Source organism: Priapulus caudatus, mitochondrion, assembly GCF_000485595.1.
Source record: "Priapulus caudatus mitochondrion, complete genome".
Classification (NCBI taxonomy): Eukaryota; Metazoa; Priapulida; class Priapulimorpha; order Priapulimorphida; family Priapulidae; genus Priapulus; species Priapulus caudatus.
The window spans coordinates 1-14919 of NC_008557.1; the positions used below are offsets into that span (position 1 = coordinate 1).

The 14919-nt window shown below is 30.9% G+C and overlaps 13 protein-coding genes and 24 non-coding genes across 37 annotated transcripts; 28 read left to right on the top strand and 9 right to left on the bottom strand. All coding sequences in view use genetic code 5, as the record gives it.

The window, feature by feature from the left end:
• Nucleotides 1-26: 26 nt before the first annotated feature.
• KEG42_r01 lies at nucleotides 27-822 on the top strand. Its single transcript has one exon. It is a non-coding gene; the product is annotated as a s-rRNA (ribosomal RNA).
• Nucleotides 823-886, top strand: KEG42_t01. Its single transcript has one exon. It is a non-coding gene; the product is annotated as a tRNA-Val (tRNA).
• KEG42_r02 lies at nucleotides 887-2246 on the top strand. The gene has a single exon. It is a non-coding gene; the product is annotated as a l-rRNA (ribosomal RNA).
• KEG42_t02 lies at nucleotides 2247-2312 on the top strand. The gene has a single exon. It is a non-coding gene; the product is annotated as a tRNA-Leu (tRNA).
• Nucleotides 2312-2379, top strand: KEG42_t03. Its single transcript has one exon. It is a non-coding gene; the product is annotated as a tRNA-Leu (tRNA).
• Nucleotides 2353-3315, top strand: ND1 (NADH dehydrogenase subunit 1). Its single transcript has one exon — nucleotides 2386-3315. The coding sequence runs from the start codon at nucleotides 2386-2388 to the stop codon at nucleotides 3313-3315; it is 930 nt and encodes a 309-aa protein (YP_850993.1).
• Nucleotides 3316-3338: 23 nt separating this feature from the next.
• KEG42_t04 lies at nucleotides 3339-3408 on the bottom strand. The gene has a single exon. It is a non-coding gene; the product is annotated as a tRNA-Ser (tRNA).
• CYTB (cytochrome b) lies at nucleotides 3409-4542 on the bottom strand. The gene has a single exon. The coding sequence runs from the start codon at nucleotides 4540-4542 to the stop codon at nucleotides 3409-3411; it is 1134 nt and encodes a 377-aa protein (YP_850994.1).
• ND6 (NADH dehydrogenase subunit 6) lies at nucleotides 4505-5029 on the bottom strand. The gene has a single exon. The coding sequence runs from the start codon at nucleotides 5027-5029 to the stop codon at nucleotides 4505-4507; it is 525 nt and encodes a 174-aa protein (YP_850995.1).
• Nucleotides 5030-5031: 2 nt separating this feature from the next.
• On the top strand, nucleotides 5032-5097 carry KEG42_t05. The gene has a single exon. It is a non-coding gene; the product is annotated as a tRNA-Pro (tRNA).
• On the bottom strand, nucleotides 5097-5160 carry KEG42_t06. Its single transcript has one exon. It is a non-coding gene; the product is annotated as a tRNA-Thr (tRNA).
• ND4L (NADH dehydrogenase subunit 4L) lies at nucleotides 5138-5488 on the top strand. The gene has a single exon: nucleotides 5153-5488. It carries the CDS (start codon nucleotides 5153-5155, stop codon nucleotides 5486-5488), a length of 336 nt encoding a protein of 111 aa, YP_850996.1.
• ND4 (NADH dehydrogenase subunit 4) lies at nucleotides 5482-6894 on the top strand. The gene has a single exon. The coding sequence runs from the start codon at nucleotides 5482-5484 to the stop codon at nucleotides 6892-6894; it is 1413 nt and encodes a 470-aa protein (YP_850997.1).
• Nucleotides 6833-6897, top strand: KEG42_t07. Its single transcript has one exon. It is a non-coding gene; the product is annotated as a tRNA-His (tRNA).
• ND5 (NADH dehydrogenase subunit 5) lies at nucleotides 6898-8581 on the top strand. The gene has a single exon. A coding segment is annotated over exon 1 (1684 nt).
• Nucleotides 8582-8629: 48 nt separating this feature from the next.
• KEG42_t08 lies at nucleotides 8630-8697 on the top strand. The gene has a single exon. It is a non-coding gene; the product is annotated as a tRNA-Phe (tRNA).
• KEG42_t09 lies at nucleotides 8696-8759 on the bottom strand. The gene has a single exon. It is a non-coding gene; the product is annotated as a tRNA-Glu (tRNA).
• KEG42_t10 lies at nucleotides 8760-8824 on the bottom strand. The gene has a single exon. It is a non-coding gene; the product is annotated as a tRNA-Ser (tRNA).
• Nucleotide 8825: 1 nt separating this feature from the next.
• Nucleotides 8826-8891, top strand: KEG42_t11. The gene has a single exon. It is a non-coding gene; the product is annotated as a tRNA-Ile (tRNA).
• KEG42_t12 lies at nucleotides 8889-8952 on the bottom strand. Its single transcript has one exon. It is a non-coding gene; the product is annotated as a tRNA-Gln (tRNA).
• On the top strand, nucleotides 8953-9021 carry KEG42_t13. The gene has a single exon. It is a non-coding gene; the product is annotated as a tRNA-Met (tRNA).
• ND2 (NADH dehydrogenase subunit 2) lies at nucleotides 9022-10050 on the top strand. The gene has a single exon. It carries the CDS (start codon nucleotides 9022-9024, stop codon nucleotides 10048-10050), a length of 1029 nt encoding a protein of 342 aa, YP_850999.1.
• On the top strand, nucleotides 10049-10114 carry KEG42_t14. The gene has a single exon. It is a non-coding gene; the product is annotated as a tRNA-Trp (tRNA).
• Nucleotides 10114-10175, bottom strand: KEG42_t15. The gene has a single exon. It is a non-coding gene; the product is annotated as a tRNA-Cys (tRNA).
• Nucleotide 10176: 1 nt separating this feature from the next.
• KEG42_t16 lies at nucleotides 10177-10243 on the bottom strand. The gene has a single exon. It is a non-coding gene; the product is annotated as a tRNA-Tyr (tRNA).
• COX1 (cytochrome c oxidase subunit I) lies at nucleotides 10179-11774 on the top strand. The gene has a single exon: nucleotides 10236-11774. It carries the CDS (start codon nucleotides 10236-10238, stop codon nucleotides 11772-11774), a length of 1539 nt encoding a protein of 512 aa, YP_851000.1.
• A 16-nt stretch (nucleotides 11775-11790) lies between these two features.
• Nucleotides 11791-12471, top strand: COX2 (cytochrome c oxidase subunit II). Its single transcript has one exon. It carries the CDS (start codon nucleotides 11791-11793, stop codon nucleotides 12469-12471), a length of 681 nt encoding a protein of 226 aa, YP_851001.1.
• A 1-nt stretch (nucleotide 12472) lies between these two features.
• On the top strand, nucleotides 12473-12537 carry KEG42_t17. Its single transcript has one exon. It is a non-coding gene; the product is annotated as a tRNA-Lys (tRNA).
• Nucleotides 12538-12599, top strand: KEG42_t18. The gene has a single exon. It is a non-coding gene; the product is annotated as a tRNA-Asp (tRNA).
• On the top strand, nucleotides 12592-12759 carry ATP8 (ATP synthase F0 subunit 8). Its single transcript has one exon. The coding sequence runs from the start codon at nucleotides 12592-12594 to the stop codon at nucleotides 12757-12759; it is 168 nt and encodes a 55-aa protein (YP_851002.1).
• On the top strand, nucleotides 12753-13427 carry ATP6 (ATP synthase F0 subunit 6). The gene has a single exon. The coding sequence runs from the start codon at nucleotides 12753-12755 to the stop codon at nucleotides 13425-13427; it is 675 nt and encodes a 224-aa protein (YP_851003.1).
• On the top strand, nucleotides 13428-14228 carry COX3 (cytochrome c oxidase subunit III). The gene has a single exon. The coding sequence runs from the start codon at nucleotides 13428-13430 to the stop codon at nucleotides 14226-14228; it is 801 nt and encodes a 266-aa protein (YP_851004.1).
• Nucleotides 14212-14266, top strand: KEG42_t19. The gene has a single exon. It is a non-coding gene; the product is annotated as a tRNA-Gly (tRNA).
• Nucleotides 14267-14274: 8 nt separating this feature from the next.
• Nucleotides 14275-14643, top strand: ND3 (NADH dehydrogenase subunit 3). The gene has a single exon. It carries the CDS (start codon nucleotides 14275-14277, stop codon nucleotides 14641-14643), a length of 369 nt encoding a protein of 122 aa, YP_851005.1.
• KEG42_t20 lies at nucleotides 14630-14693 on the top strand. The gene has a single exon. It is a non-coding gene; the product is annotated as a tRNA-Ala (tRNA).
• Nucleotides 14694-14758, top strand: KEG42_t21. The gene has a single exon. It is a non-coding gene; the product is annotated as a tRNA-Arg (tRNA).
• A 2-nt stretch (nucleotides 14759-14760) lies between these two features.
• KEG42_t22 lies at nucleotides 14761-14828 on the top strand. Its single transcript has one exon. It is a non-coding gene; the product is annotated as a tRNA-Asn (tRNA).
• Nucleotides 14829-14919: the final 91 nt, after the last annotated feature.

Consider the following 14919-nt stretch of genomic DNA (forward strand, 5'->3'; position numbering starts at 1 on the left):
TAACCATTTTTATTTTTTGTTTTATATAACAGTTTGATTTTGGCTGTAATCTTTTATTTTATGTTTTTTGACACATGGTAAAATTTTTGTCTTGCGGGATATCAATTATCTAAATGGTGAGTCGCGTCTCCAGTGCTTGAGTTTTTAATATATAATTTATGTTAGTGAGAGAAATACATTGTTTTAATTGGCTAATGGCGTGCCAGCTGCCGCGGTTACACGGATGATTAATATAAAAGTTTTTGGTAAAAATTAGGATTATGTAATTTTTTGGTGTATTTATTAATTCATAATATGTAAAATTTGTATTGTTTTTTATTAACCCCAATTGAGAGGAGCAGCTATCTTGAAAATTTAGATATAAACCAGGATTAGATACCCTGTTATTCTATTTTATAAATTTTTATACCCGAGTAGTATTAATTTTTGTTTGAAACTTAAAAAATTTGGCGGTATTTTATTCTCCCCAGAGGAGCCTGTTCTGTAATTGATGATCCACGTTACATCTTTCCTCAATTTGTTTTTCACTTTGTATACCGCTGTCGTCAGCATATTTTTATAGAATTTAATCATATGCTTAGTAATTTTTGTTACTACGTCAAGTCAAGGTGCAGGTTATGTTGAGGTAGAAATGGGCTACATTCTTTTGTTGGATACGAATGATAAGTTGAAATTTTATCTGAAGGTGGATTTGGGAGTAAGTTTATATTAGTGTGTTTTGTTGAAATTAGATCTAAAATATGTACACATCGCCCGTCGCTCTCGTCAGCAAGATGAGAAAAGTCGTAACAAAGTAGGTGTATCGGAAGATGCTCCTAGGAACTACTTATAGCTTATTTAAAGCAATTCACTTACATTGAATTGAAGTTATTTTTAACTGAGTTGAAAAACTTGACTTATTATTAATTTGTTTTGTCTTATTTAATTTTTAATATATTATTTTATTTTTTTTTATGTAATTTTTAATGATTGAATGTTTTTTATTATAGTTTAAAAGTACTTTAGAGGAAAGTTTTTATTTATGAAGGTAATTGTTAGTATCTTCCTTTTGCATCATGAGTTAGTAAAAATAGGGGCTATTTTAGTTTTTCCCGAATAATATTGAGTTAATTTTATACTGTTTTTTATTGTGGCAACAATATGATAAATTTAAAATTAGGGGTGAAATGCCAGTCGAATTATTAATTATCTGGTAATCTTATTATGACTTTAGGTCTATATTAAAAATTTATGAAATTAATTTTTATTTTTGATTTGTCAACTTTTAAGGATAAGCTTATTGGTTCTGTATAAAAGTACGATTTATGGTTAGAGATGTTGTTAAAATTGGGTAGAATTTAAAGTTTTTTCCAATAATGTGTTTTATAACTTATTTAAACTTATTATTTGATTTATTTTATGCTCTGAGACTTAATTTAATAATGATTATTTAGTTAAACGTTTTCTAAGGAAATTATTTTAATATTAGTAGATAAAATTAATATTACAGAGTTATTTTTTATATTTTAACTTAAAGATATTTTATTTGGATAGTGATGAGGTAAAGGAACTCGGCAAAAATGAACTTCGGTTGTTTAACAAAAACATGGCTAGCAGAAAATATTTTTAGTCGTGCCTGCCCGGTGAGTATTTAAACGGCCGCGGTATTTTGACCGTGCAAAGGTAGCATAATCATTTGCCTTTTAATTGGGGGCTGGAATGAAAGGTCTAACGAAGGTTCAGCTGTCTCTRCCTTATATATTAAATTTACATTTTAGGTGAAGATGCCTAATTATTAATGAAAGACGAGAAGACCCTATAGAGCTTGAATTAAACTTTTTTTTRTTAGTTTCTATTTATTAGGTTAAATAATATTGATTAAGTTAATTTTTGTTGGGGTGACATTTAAATTTTATTTGGTTTTAAAACACGATAAAAATACTTTTTAATCTATAATAATTTATTTAAAATGATCCAATAATATTGATCTTAGGACTAAGTTACCTTAGGGTTAACAGCATAATCTCTTTTGAGAGTTCTTATCGACGAAGAGGATTGTGACCTCGATGTTGGATTAGGATGACTATTAGGTGCAGCAGCTTAATAGAGTTAGTCTGTTCGACTATTAAATTCCTACATGATCTGAGTTCAGACCGACGTGAGTCAGGTTAGTTTCTATCTTCTTTAATTAATAAATATATCTTAATAGTACGAGAGGATTTTAGGGTGAAAATGATTTTAAAATTGTGAAAGAAACTAATTATAAAACTAAGTTGGCAGATAAGTGCAATGAATTTAGAATTCACATATGTGGTTAAATGCCACATTTAGTATTAATATGGCAGATAAGTGCAATGAATTTAAGCTTCATTTATAGGGGTGGAAGCCCCCTTTTTAATAATGTTTATGTTAGTTAATTATATTATTTTGACAATTTGTGTTCTTATTGCTGTAGCTTTTTTTACTTTACTTGAACGAAAGGTCTTAGGTTATGCACAATTACGAAAAGGGCCTAATAAAGTTGGTTTTATGGGTATCCCCCAACCTCTAGCTGATGCTGTTAAACTTTTTATTAAAGAACTAACTTTACCTGTTGAAGCTAATTTATACGCATATTTTTTTGCTCCCGTTTTTAGTCTTTTTATATCTTTACTAATATGAATTATTTTTCCATTAGAATCTTTTGTTTTAAGTTTTGGGCTTGGATTAGTGTTTTTTCTTTGTTGCACTAGAGTCAGCGTTTATGGAACTTTAGTAGCAGGGTGGGCCTCTAACTCTAAATATGCTCTCTTAGGGGCCCTTCGGGCTGTTGCTCAAACAGTTTCTTATGAAGTAAGTTTAGCTCTGGTTCTTTTAGGGGTAATTTTATTAACTTTCACTTTTTCTTGCCTAGGACAAGGAGCTTTTCAATTTTTTACGTGGCATTTCTTAATTTTAGGTCCATTAGGGTTGATTTGGTTTGTTTCTTGTTTGGCTGAAACCAATCGTGCTCCTTTTGATTTTGCTGAAGGAGAATCCGAATTAGTTTCTGGATTTAATGTTGAATATAGAGGCGGGGGATTTGCTCTTATTTTTATGGCGGAATATGGAAGAATCATTTTTATGAGATTTCTTATGTGTTTATTATTTTTAGGGGGAATGGTTGACATAGTTTTTTATGGTTTTATTTTTATTTTAAAACTTGGTTTAATTTGTTTTTTATTTTTATGAGTTCGTGGGGCTTATCCTCGTTTTCGTTATGATCAATTAATGTATTTAGCATGAAAGGTTTACTTACCTGTTGTATTAAACTACTTCATTTTAGTAATCTGTTTTGTGACCTTGTTTTTAAAATAAGTTTTTGGATTAATTATGGTTAAAGATTTTTGAGTGATTTGAACACTCATTTGATGCTTTCAAAACATTTGCTTCCCAGTCAGCCAAAAAATCTTATTCCATAACATAATCTCATAGTACACTTAAAAGTGGTGATAGAATAAAGTAAAAAAAATATAATGATGTTAAAATTTGTGCTGATGTATAAAAAGGCTCTTCAATAGCTTGGGCCCCAATTCATGTAAGTAAAATGAAAATGCTAATAAAACCTCAAAACAGTATTTGGTTTAAAGGATAAAATCTAGATGATATAAACTTGTTTTTATACAGTGGTAGAATAATTAAAATTACAACAGATGCTAGAAGAGCAACAACCCCACCTAATTTATTAGGGATGGATCGAAGAATTGCATATGCAAATAAAAAATATCATTCGGGTTGGATGTGAGTGGGAGTCACCAAAGGATTGGCTGGAATGAAATTGTCTGGGTCTCTAAGTAAATATGGGCCTCTTAAAACAAGAATTATTAATAACCACACTATTACTACTACTCCAAATAAGTCCTTAATAGTAAAATAAGGGTGGAACGGAATTTTTTCAGCATTTCTATTTAATCCTAGAGGATTGTTAGAACCTGTTTGATGTAAAAATAAAAGATGAATAGCAACTATAGCCAGAACCACAAAAGGTAGAATAAAATGGAGCGTAAAAAATCGAGTTAATGTAGCATTGTCAACTGAAAATCCCCCTCATAGTCACTGTACTATTATAGACCCTACATATGGCACTGCAGAAATTAAATTAGTGATTACTGTTGCTCCTCAGAATGATATTTGGCCTCAAGGTAAAACATATCCTAAAAAAGCAGTCGCTATAACTAGAATAAGTAAAACTACACCTGTTATTCATGTAAAATAGAGATGAAACGAGCTATAGTAAATTCCTCGAGCAATATGAATATAAAGACAAATAAAAAATATTGAGCCCCCATTTGCGTGAAGAACACGTAATAATCACCCAAAATTTACATCTCGACAGATGTGAGATACAGAAGAAAAAGCTAAATCAATATGAGGAATATAATGTATAGATAAAAATAATCCAGTAAAGATTTGAATTGAAAGACATATCCCTAAAAGGAAACCAAAATTCCATCAGGCGGAAATATTGATTGGAGCGGGTAGATCAATTAATGCGGTATTTATGATTTTAATTACTGGGTGGGTTTTGCGAATGGGGTGTGTCATACTTTCATTGTCGGAGAGGCCCAAATCCTAGCTGAGAGATTTTTACAACTGCTATTAATGTAATTAATAAATATGTCATAATAAGAATCACAAAAATGACTCTATTTAATGAATAAGTTAGAGTAGAAATTAAATTTCTGTTAAATTGACATTTAAATTCTGAATTCACTGAATCTATTGACATTTCATTGTTTATACTAACTAAAATTATGATAAGTAGTCTTGATAGAAAGGGTGTTAATAAAAATTTTAAATTAAATGTTTCATTTGAGGCTAATCTTGAAATATATAAAAAGAGAATCAGGAGACCCCCTAAAAAAACTAAGAATAGAACATATGAAAACCAAAAAGAAAATTGAAGTGTCCCTAATAAAATGCATGATAAACATGTATTGATTATAATAATTAAAACTATTAATAAAGGATGTGTACAAAATGAAAAATAAAAAATAAAAAGAAACATTAGAATAAGAAGAAGTTTTGTCATTTCAAGGAGTAGTTTTAATTAAAATATAAACTTTGGGAGTTTAAGAAAAGAGTTTTTCTTTTCCTTGAGTCATCAGCAAAAGTTTGCAGTTTTAGTTTACAAGACTAGTGTTTTAAATAAACTATGAAGACTATGACGTTTCTTTCAAATTTTTTAATAAAAACAGAACTAGAGTTATTTTTTTTGTTAAGAAGAGCAATAAGAGTGTTAGGATTGCTTGTCTTTAGAAGAAACCGTAAACACCTTCTAGCTGTATTATTGAGAGTAGAGTTTATTATACTTTCCTTATTTTGATTTATTAGTTTAATATTAATAGATTTTTTTTCTGTGGGTTTTATCAGCTTAATCTTTCTTACATTTGTTGTTTGTGAGGCTAGTTTAGGATTAGCTCTTTTAGTTTGTTTAATTCGATCCCATGGGGTAGATTTTTTTGATACTATAAATATTTTAAAATGTTAATTATAATAAGAATTTTCGTAAGTATAACACCATTAACTTTTATTAGTTGGAGCTTAACTCATATGTGACTTTATTTTTGTTTTTTAATTAGTTTAATATTAATTTATACTGGATGAAACCAGTGAGATATGTTTAATTTTTTCCTAGGGGGTGATTTAATATCATTTATTTTAATTTCCTTAACTATTTGAATTTCTATTTTAATAATTTCTGCAAGAAGCAAAATTAAGTTTAAGACTAATTGATCATTTTTTCTTTTAATGAATTTACTTTTATGTCTAATTTTGAGTGTCACATTTTTAATGAGAGACTTAATTACGTTTTATATTTCTTTTGAAACTGCGTTAATCCCTATTTTTCTTATTGTAATAGGGTGAGGGTACCAGCCAGAACGACTTCAAGCCGGTTTGTATCTACTATTTTATACCCTTTTTGCTTCTTTACCCCTTCTTATTTGTATTTTATATATAAATTTTTCTTTAAAAATAAGAAGAACCGTTTTGTTATTTTATAATCTCTCAATTAATTTTTATAGAACATTTGAAACAATTGTGTTATTTGTTGGCTTTACATTAGCATTTTTGGTAAAATTACCTTTATTTTCTGTTCATTTATGGTTACCTAAAGCACATGTAGAGGCCCCAGTTGCTGGATCAATAATTTTAGCTGGTGTTCTATTAAAATTAGGAGGGTACGGGTTGTTACGGTCTTTGGTGTTATTCAAGTCCTTTCATTTTGGCGCTTACATTTTAATAAGAACTTGTTTATTTGGGGGTGTTATAGTTGGGTTAATTTGTCTCCGACAGACAGATACAAAAGCTTTAATTGCTTATTCTTCTATCGCTCATATAGGATTAGTTTTAGGGGGAATGTTAACTTTTTTTATTTGAGGGATAAGAGGGGCTTTAATTTTAATAATTGCACATGGTTTATGCTCGTCTGCTTTATTTTGTTTGGCAAACATTAATTATGAACGAAACCACACACGTTCGTTATTCCTCTCAGGGGGGTCTTTATGAACTCTTCCTTCTTTCTCTTTATGATGATTTCTTTTTGTTGCAGGAAACATAGCAGCACCCCCTTCTATGAATCTTGTGGGGGAAATTAGAATTATTAATAGTTTAGTTTCTTGGGCCTTTTGTCTATGGGTTTTAATTTTTAGTTGCTCCTTTTTAGCTGCCGCTTATAGAATTTATTTATATGTAGGAACACAACACGGGCACATTATAACAGCGTTTAAAATATTAAGATGTAGTTTTAACCGGGAACTTTTAATTTTATTTTTACATTGAATGCCACTAAATTTTTTTATTTTCCGTGTAGACTATCTATTTTGTTGAATATATTTAAGTAGTTTAACTAAAATTTCGATTTGTGGTTTCGAAGATACAATATGTTTGTCTTAAATTATGTCTTATAAAGTTAATTTTTTCCTAAGAGCTTCTTTTTCACTTTTTATATTATCATTTTTTATTCTGATAAACACGTTAAGTGTTTTCTATTCCGGTGAAAACTATTTTTTGGAGTGAGAGATCATTGAACTTAATTCTGCCACTGCATCATTTGTTCTAATTTTTGATTGAGTTTCGCTTCTTTTTTTAGGTTTAGTAATTTTAATTTCTGCAGCAGTTTTAATATTCAGAAATTTTTATATAGATGACGATATTTATCCGGCACGATTTGTTTATTTAGTGCTTCTTTTCGTTTTTTCTATGAGAATAGTGATTTTAAGCCCCAATATTATTAGCATCCTATTAGGATGAGATGGGTTAGGATTAGTATCATTTCTATTAGTGATTTATTACCAAAACTTTAAATCCATGAATGCTGGGGTTATTACAATCTTATCAAACCGTGTAGGGGACGTAGCAATTTTAATTTCAATTGGGCTTTTGTTTAGAACCGGAAGATGAAACCTCTTATTCTTAAGCTTTTATCTTTACAACCCCTTATTTATTTTTTCTCTTTTCTGTTTTACTTTAGCAGGATTAACGAAAAGAGCCCAAATACCCTTTTCAGCATGATTGCCAGCAGCTATAGCTGCCCCGACCCCTGTTTCTGCTCTAGTACACTCTTCAACTCTAGTAGCAGCGGGGGTTTACCTTTTAATTCGTCTTAATTATTTGATTAGAGAAATCTGATGATTAAGTTCTATTTTATTATTTATTTCTAGTATAACAATATTTATAGCTGGAATTTGTGCCAATTACGAAACAGACCTTAAAAAAATTATTGCATTATCAACTCTTAGCCAGTTAGGATTAATAATATCTGCTATTGCCCTCGGATTTACTATATTTGCATATTTTCACTTATTAACACACGCTCTATTTAAGGCATTATTATTTATATGTGCTGGGGCATTAATTCATAATGGGGGAGGGTCTCAAGATATTCGGTTTATAGGGGCTAGTGTTGTTCAGATGCCTCTAGTTAGAGTATGTTTAAATTATTCTAACTTAGCTTTAGCAGGAGTTCCCTTTTTAGCTGGGTTTTATTCTAAGGATTTGATTTTAGAAACAAGATGAATTTCAAATAGAAATATTTTTGGTATTTTTTTATTATACGGGGCTACATTAATAACTATCATATACTCTTTCCGTTTAAGTTTTTATTCACTATGAAGATGAAATCAGTCTGAACCCCTTTCCTTGATTGGTAACGAAACTAAATTTATAGTTATCCCTATAATAGTTTTATCTCTAGGTTCACTTTTAGGTGGGACACTCCTAATTTATGTATTTTTTATAGATATTCAAATTGTTTTTATTAATTTTTATCAAAAAATACTAATTATTATAATTTTAATTTTAGGGGGTTGAATAGGATTTACTCTCAATTGTTCAACTAGTGAACACATGAAAAGAAAATCTTTGAGTTTTTTTCCTAGCTCTTTTTTTTTATCTTCAATATGATTTTTTCCCTCATTGACAGGAATCACATCAAGGAACCCTCTTAAAACGGGTAGTTTAATTTTTAAAACTTTAGATTTAGGGTGGTTTGAATTAATTGGAGCCCAAGGGCTAAAAACGCTTACAACTAAAATTAATATGATTTCACAAATTATATTACTTAATAGTATTAAAACTTATTTCTTTCTTTTAATAATAATAATTATATTATTACTTATTATGACATTTTATTAAAGTAGCTTATAAAATAGAGCATAACATTGAAGCTGTTAGGGAAATAGATGATATTCTTTAATACTCTTAATAATTAATATTATATCTTTAAATTGAAAACTTAACGTGTTTTACACCATAAGAGCTAGAAAAATAACGGAGTTAAACCGCTAAGACTAAAAGTTAGCAGCTTTTGTCTATCCTTTTTTCTTTATATTATGCCTGAAAAAGGGCTACTTTGATAGAGTAGAATATGAGGGTCAGCCCCTCTAATATTATAAGTAATATTTTATATTTCTAAAGAAATCAAAGTTCTTTGTGCTATTACACTAACTTATAGATAAGGTAAGCTAATTAAGCTATTGGGTTCATACCTCAATTATAAAGGTTACAACCCTTTCTTTATTAATGTTTATTCTACCACACCATATTTTATTCTTATTTATTCTGTTATTTAGAATAACCATAGTTGCATGTTCTAACTCCTGATTTTCAATGTGATTAGGGCTAGAGATAAATATATTATCTTTTGTGACTTTGTTAATAACAAGAGTTAATATACGTGAGGCTGAATCTGGTATTAAATATTTTCTTGTTCAAGTATTAGGTTCTATTGGGTTTTTATTTGGGAGTCTAAGATTAGGTTGTTCTGGTTTCTTCTTCTCTTTTAACGAGTTCTTATGAACCTACTTAATTTTTTTTTCACTCTTATTAAAAATTGGTGTTGGACCTTTTCATTTTTGATTTCCTGGGGTAATAGAAGGGATTAATATAATTAATTGTGGAATATTAATAACATGACAAAAGTTAGGACCTTTTTGTATTTTGATTGATTTACAAAACTCAATTATAAAATCTGTTTTAGTAGTTTTCGCAATAATCTCTGGGTTAGTTGGAGGACTAGGTGGTCTCAATCAAACAAGCTTACGCAAACTTCTAGCCTATTCATCAATTGGGCACCTTGGTTGAATACTTGGAGCTATTTTTATTTCCAATACCATCTGAAAGACTTATTTTTTAACCTATAGTTTTTTAAGACTAAGATTGATTTTAATTTTATTTTTCATGGGATTTACTCATATTAATCAAGTATTTTCCTTTGGGTGAGAAAAAACAACTGATAGTTTAATAATTATAATAATATTTTTATCCCTGGGGGGTCTACCCCCATTTGGGGGGTTTTTAATAAAATGAGTTGTTTTTAATGGTTTAGTTAACAATGGGTTATTTCTTTTAAGAACCATTCTAATTTCAAGAAGTTTACTGAATCTTTTTTATTACCTGCGTGTTTGCTATTCATTAAGATTAATAGGAAGAGATGCACCTTTATGAGTATCAATAAACACAAGAACTAATATTTCCATTTGGGTAGTATTGTCAGGTGTAATTAGAATTATTATTCTGTTTAGCTCTTCTTTTATTTTAATATTAATATAAAATTTTAAGTTATAAAGACTATTAGCCTTCAAAGCTAAACGAGAGAAAGAAGTCTCAAATTTTAAGCTCTAGCAATAATGCATTTTTAGAATTGCAGTCTAATGTATTTTTTTTACTATAAAGCTCTGATAGAAAGAGATTTATTCTCTGTTGGAAGATCTACAGTCTTCTGCTTACTCTCAGCCATTCTACCGCGATGATTTTTTTCAACTAATCATAAGGACATTGGAACAATATATTTAATTTTTGGATTTTGATCTGCCATAGTTGGTTCAGGGTTAAGTTTAATTATTCGAGCTGAACTCGGGCAAGCAGGCTCCCTTCTAGGAGACGATCACCTATATAATGTGATTGTTACTGCCCACGCATTTGTAATGATTTTTTTTATAGTAATGCCTATTTTAATTGGGGGTTTTGGTAACTGAATGCTTCCATTAATATTAGGAGCACCAGACATAGCCTTTCCACGATTAAACAATTTAAGTTTCTGATTATTACCACCCTCATTAACGCTTCTTTTAGCCTCTTCTTTAGTAGAAGCAGGTGCCGGGACTGGTTGGACTGTTTACCCCCCTCTAGCTAGAAATATTGCTCACGCCGGTGGCTCTGTAGATTTAGCAATTTTTTCTTTACATTTAGCAGGTGCTTCTTCCATTTTAGGGGCAGTAAATTTTATTACAACAGTGATTAATATACGTACTGAGGGGATAGTTTTTGAGCGAATCCCGCTTTTTGTTTGAGCAGTCAAAATCACAGTTGTTTTACTTCTTCTTTCACTCCCAGTCCTTGCTGGGGCAATCACTATATTATTGACAGATCGAAATCTAAATACTTCTTTTTTTGATCCTGCAGGAGGAGGAGACCCTATTCTGTACCAACATCTTTTTTGATTTTTTGGTCACCCTGAAGTATATATTCTTATTTTACCAGGCTTTGGAATTGTCTCACATATTATCAACCATCAAAGAGGAAAAAAGGAAGCATTCGGTAACCTCGGTATAATTTATGCTATACTGGCTATTGGGGTTTTAGGATTTGTTGTATGGGCACACCATATATTCACAGTAGGTATAGACGTTGACACGCGTGCCTACTTCACTGCTGCCACAATAATTATTGCTGTACCAACAGGAATTAAAATTTTTAGCTGATTAGCAACCCTCCATGGAACACAACTACAGTTTGACCCTCCCCTTCTTTGAGCTTTAGGATTTGTATTCTTATTTACAATGGGGGGTTTAACAGGGGTTGTCTTAGCTAACTCTTCGATTGATATTATGTTACACGATACTTACTATGTAGTAGCTCACTTTCATTATGTCCTCTCTATGGGGGCTGTTTTTGCAATTATTGGAGGTCTTACTCTTTGATTACCTCTAATTTTAGGTGTCTCTTTACATGCTCGATGATTAAAAGTTCAATTCGTTATTATGTTTTTAGGAGTCAATTTAACATTCTTTCCTCAGCATTTTTTAGGATTAAGAGGAATACCCCGTCGTTACTCTGACTACCCAGATGCTTTTATTAAATGAAATGCTGTCTCATCAGTAGGGTCTATAATCTCTATTATTGCTGTATTGATATTAATTTTTATTATTTGAGAAGCTCTAATCTCTCAACGTAGTCTAGTGTTTGGATGCCAAAACACAACATCTGTTGAGTGACAACACGACTTCCCACCATCAGAACACACATATACAGAATTAGCAATTTTAACTAATTAATCAGATTAAAACCTGAATGGCCACATGAGGGCAACTTATATTTCAAGATAGCGCGTCTCCATTAATGGAACAACTAATTTTTTTTCATGATCACATTTTATTTGTATTAATTTTAATTACAGTAGTAGTAGGCTATTTTATAATTGCGATTATAACTAATTCTTACATTAATCGATTTATACTAGAAGGGCAGGAAATTGAAACGATTTGGACCATTATTCCAGCAATTATTTTGATTTTCGTTGCGCTTCCATCCCTTCGTCTTCTTTATTTATTAGACGAGGTAAACTCTCCTTCCATTACTATTAAAACAATCGGTCATCAGTGATATTGAAGATATGAATATTCGGATTTTAACGAATTAGAATTTGACTCTTTCATAATTCCATCAACTGACTTAGAAGAAGGTCAATTTCGACTATTAGATGTAGATAACCGCCTTATTATTCCTATGGAAAATAAAATTCGTGTATTGGTAACTGCTGCAGACGTTTTACATTCATGGGCTATCCCTTCTATAGGAATTAAAGTAGACGCAGTTCCTGGTCGACTAAACCAATTATCATTCTTCTCATCCCGACCCGGTGTATTTTACGGTCAATGTTCAGAAATTTGTGGTGCGAATCATAGCTTTATACCTATTGTATTAGAAGTAGTTGATACCCCTTCGTTTATCAAATGAGTTTCTGCTAACTAGTCACTAAGTGGCTGAGAATAAGCACTGGTCTCTTAAACCAACTTACGGTAAAATTACCCTTAGTGAAGAAAATTAGTTTAATAAAAACATAGACCCGTCTAGTCTAAATTGTCTATAGACATTTTTTTCATTCCTCAAATATCACCATTAATATGAAGTTTACTATACCCGTATAGTGTAATAGTTATGCTAATGTTTTCCGTCACAACCTATTTTAAATTTATTTTAATCACTAAATCATCTGATTTTTTTAACACACAAAAACTAAATTTTTTTTTACAATGATAAGTGGTTTGTTTTCTATTTTTGATCCATCAACAGGTTTTGGGTTATCTTTAAATTGAATTGCTTTACTCATTGGTTTATGCTTTTTACCACTATCCTTCTGAGTGTTACCCACACGTTGAATAGTAAGCTGAAGTATAATTAACAAAACGGTTTTAAAAGAATTAAGATCTCTCTTTAGCTCTTCTTCCCCATCAGGAATAAGTGTTTTGGTACTAGGCCTATTTTGATTTATTATTTTTAGAAATTTCTTAGGGTTGTTTCCCTATGTTTTTACTAGTACCGCTCATATTTTAGTAACTCTGAGCCTTGCTTTTCCAATATGAATAGGTTTTATATTATTCGGTTGACTTACACGCCCCATTGATATATTAGCTCATTTAGTCCCAGAAGGAACTCCCACAATTTTAATAATATTTATAGTTTGCATTGAAACAATTAGAAACCTAATCCGCCCAATCACACTCTCTGTCCGACTAGCAGCAAATATAATTGCCGGACACCTTCTTTTGACGCTTTTAGGAAGCCAAGGAGTGAGAGCTAGTATAGTTATTTTAACTCTTATTCTAGTGACTCAGTTCTTTCTACTTCTTTTAGAAGCTGCAGTAGCAGTTATCCAATCCTATGTTTTTGTAGTTTTAACAACTTTATACTCAGCAGAAGTTTATTAAATGACTGGACACTTTCATCCTTACCACTTAGTAGACCAAAGTCCTTGACCACTAACCGCAGCTATTGGGGCATTTGGGTTAACAGCCGGGTTAGTCAAGGGATTTCATAACAGCAACTTTAATTTGTGTTTTATTGGTTTATTTATTATTATTTTAACTATATTTCAATGATGACGAGATGTGAGACGAGAAGGCACACTTCAGGGACTTCACACAAATGCAGTAGAATTTGGGCTTCGATGAGGAATAATTCTATTTATTTTATCAGAAGTTTTATTTTTTTTTTCTTTCTTCTGGGCTTTTTTTCATAGAAGTTTATCTCCAACAATCGAATTAGGGTCTTGCTGACCCCCAGTCGGTGTTGATGCATTTAACCCATTTCAAGTACCTTTATTAAACACAGCTGTTTTGTTAGCTTCAGGAGTAACTGTTACCTGAGCACACCACAGATTGATCGAAAGTAACTTCAATGAAACATCATATGCGCTTCTGCTCACAGTTATATTAGGAATCTATTTTACTATTCTTCAAGTATTTGAATATTATCAAGCACCATTTTCAATCGCCGACTCTGTTTATGGCTCTACATTTTTTGTAGCTACCGGATTCCACGGGCTTCATGTAATCATCGGAACGACATTCCTCTTAATTTGTCTTTTCCGCCACACACTTAATCACTTTTCATCTAACCATCATTTTGGGTTTGAAGCAGCCGCTTGATACTGACACTTTGTTGATGTTGTATGACTCTTTCTTTTCGTGAGAATCTATTGATGAGGATCTTGTCTTTTTAGTATATAAGTATCATTGACTTCCAATCAATAGGTTTAAATAAAATTTAAAAAAGATAATGACAATTATTCTTATTTATCTCTTGTTTGTTTTATTTGTTGCTATCGCAGTAGCTGGGACAGCTATTCTTGTCTCATTTAAAAGTAACAAAGATTTTGACAAATTGTCACCATTTGAGTGTGGGTTTGACCCCTTAAAATCGGCCCGTACCCCATTTTCTTTACGATTTTTTCTAGTAGCAATAGTATTTTTAATTTTTGATGTAGAAATCACATTAATTTTACCTACCCCACTAGCCCTAAAAACTAGTGAACAAACAATAGTAATAATAATGGGCATTACATTTATAATCATCTTACTTGTAGGGCTTTTTCACGAATGAAGTCAAGGAGCATTAGAATGAGCAGAATGGTTTAGTATTTAAACTATAAAATATGATTTGCACTCATAAATTGGCACCTCTGCCCTAAACCAGGCCTATAAGCATTTTAGATGCAACTGGTTTCGACCCAGAAGAGAAATGGAAACATTATAGGTTGGATAGATAAGAGCTTGAATAAGCAGTTGATTGTTAATCAAAAGAGTGGGAAGCTTAAGTCCCTTATCTAAAAATAATTTGTATAAACTAAAATTTCATTTTAAATGACAATACTTATATATATATATTTGCATCTGTCTGGGTATCTAATCCTGGTAGCAG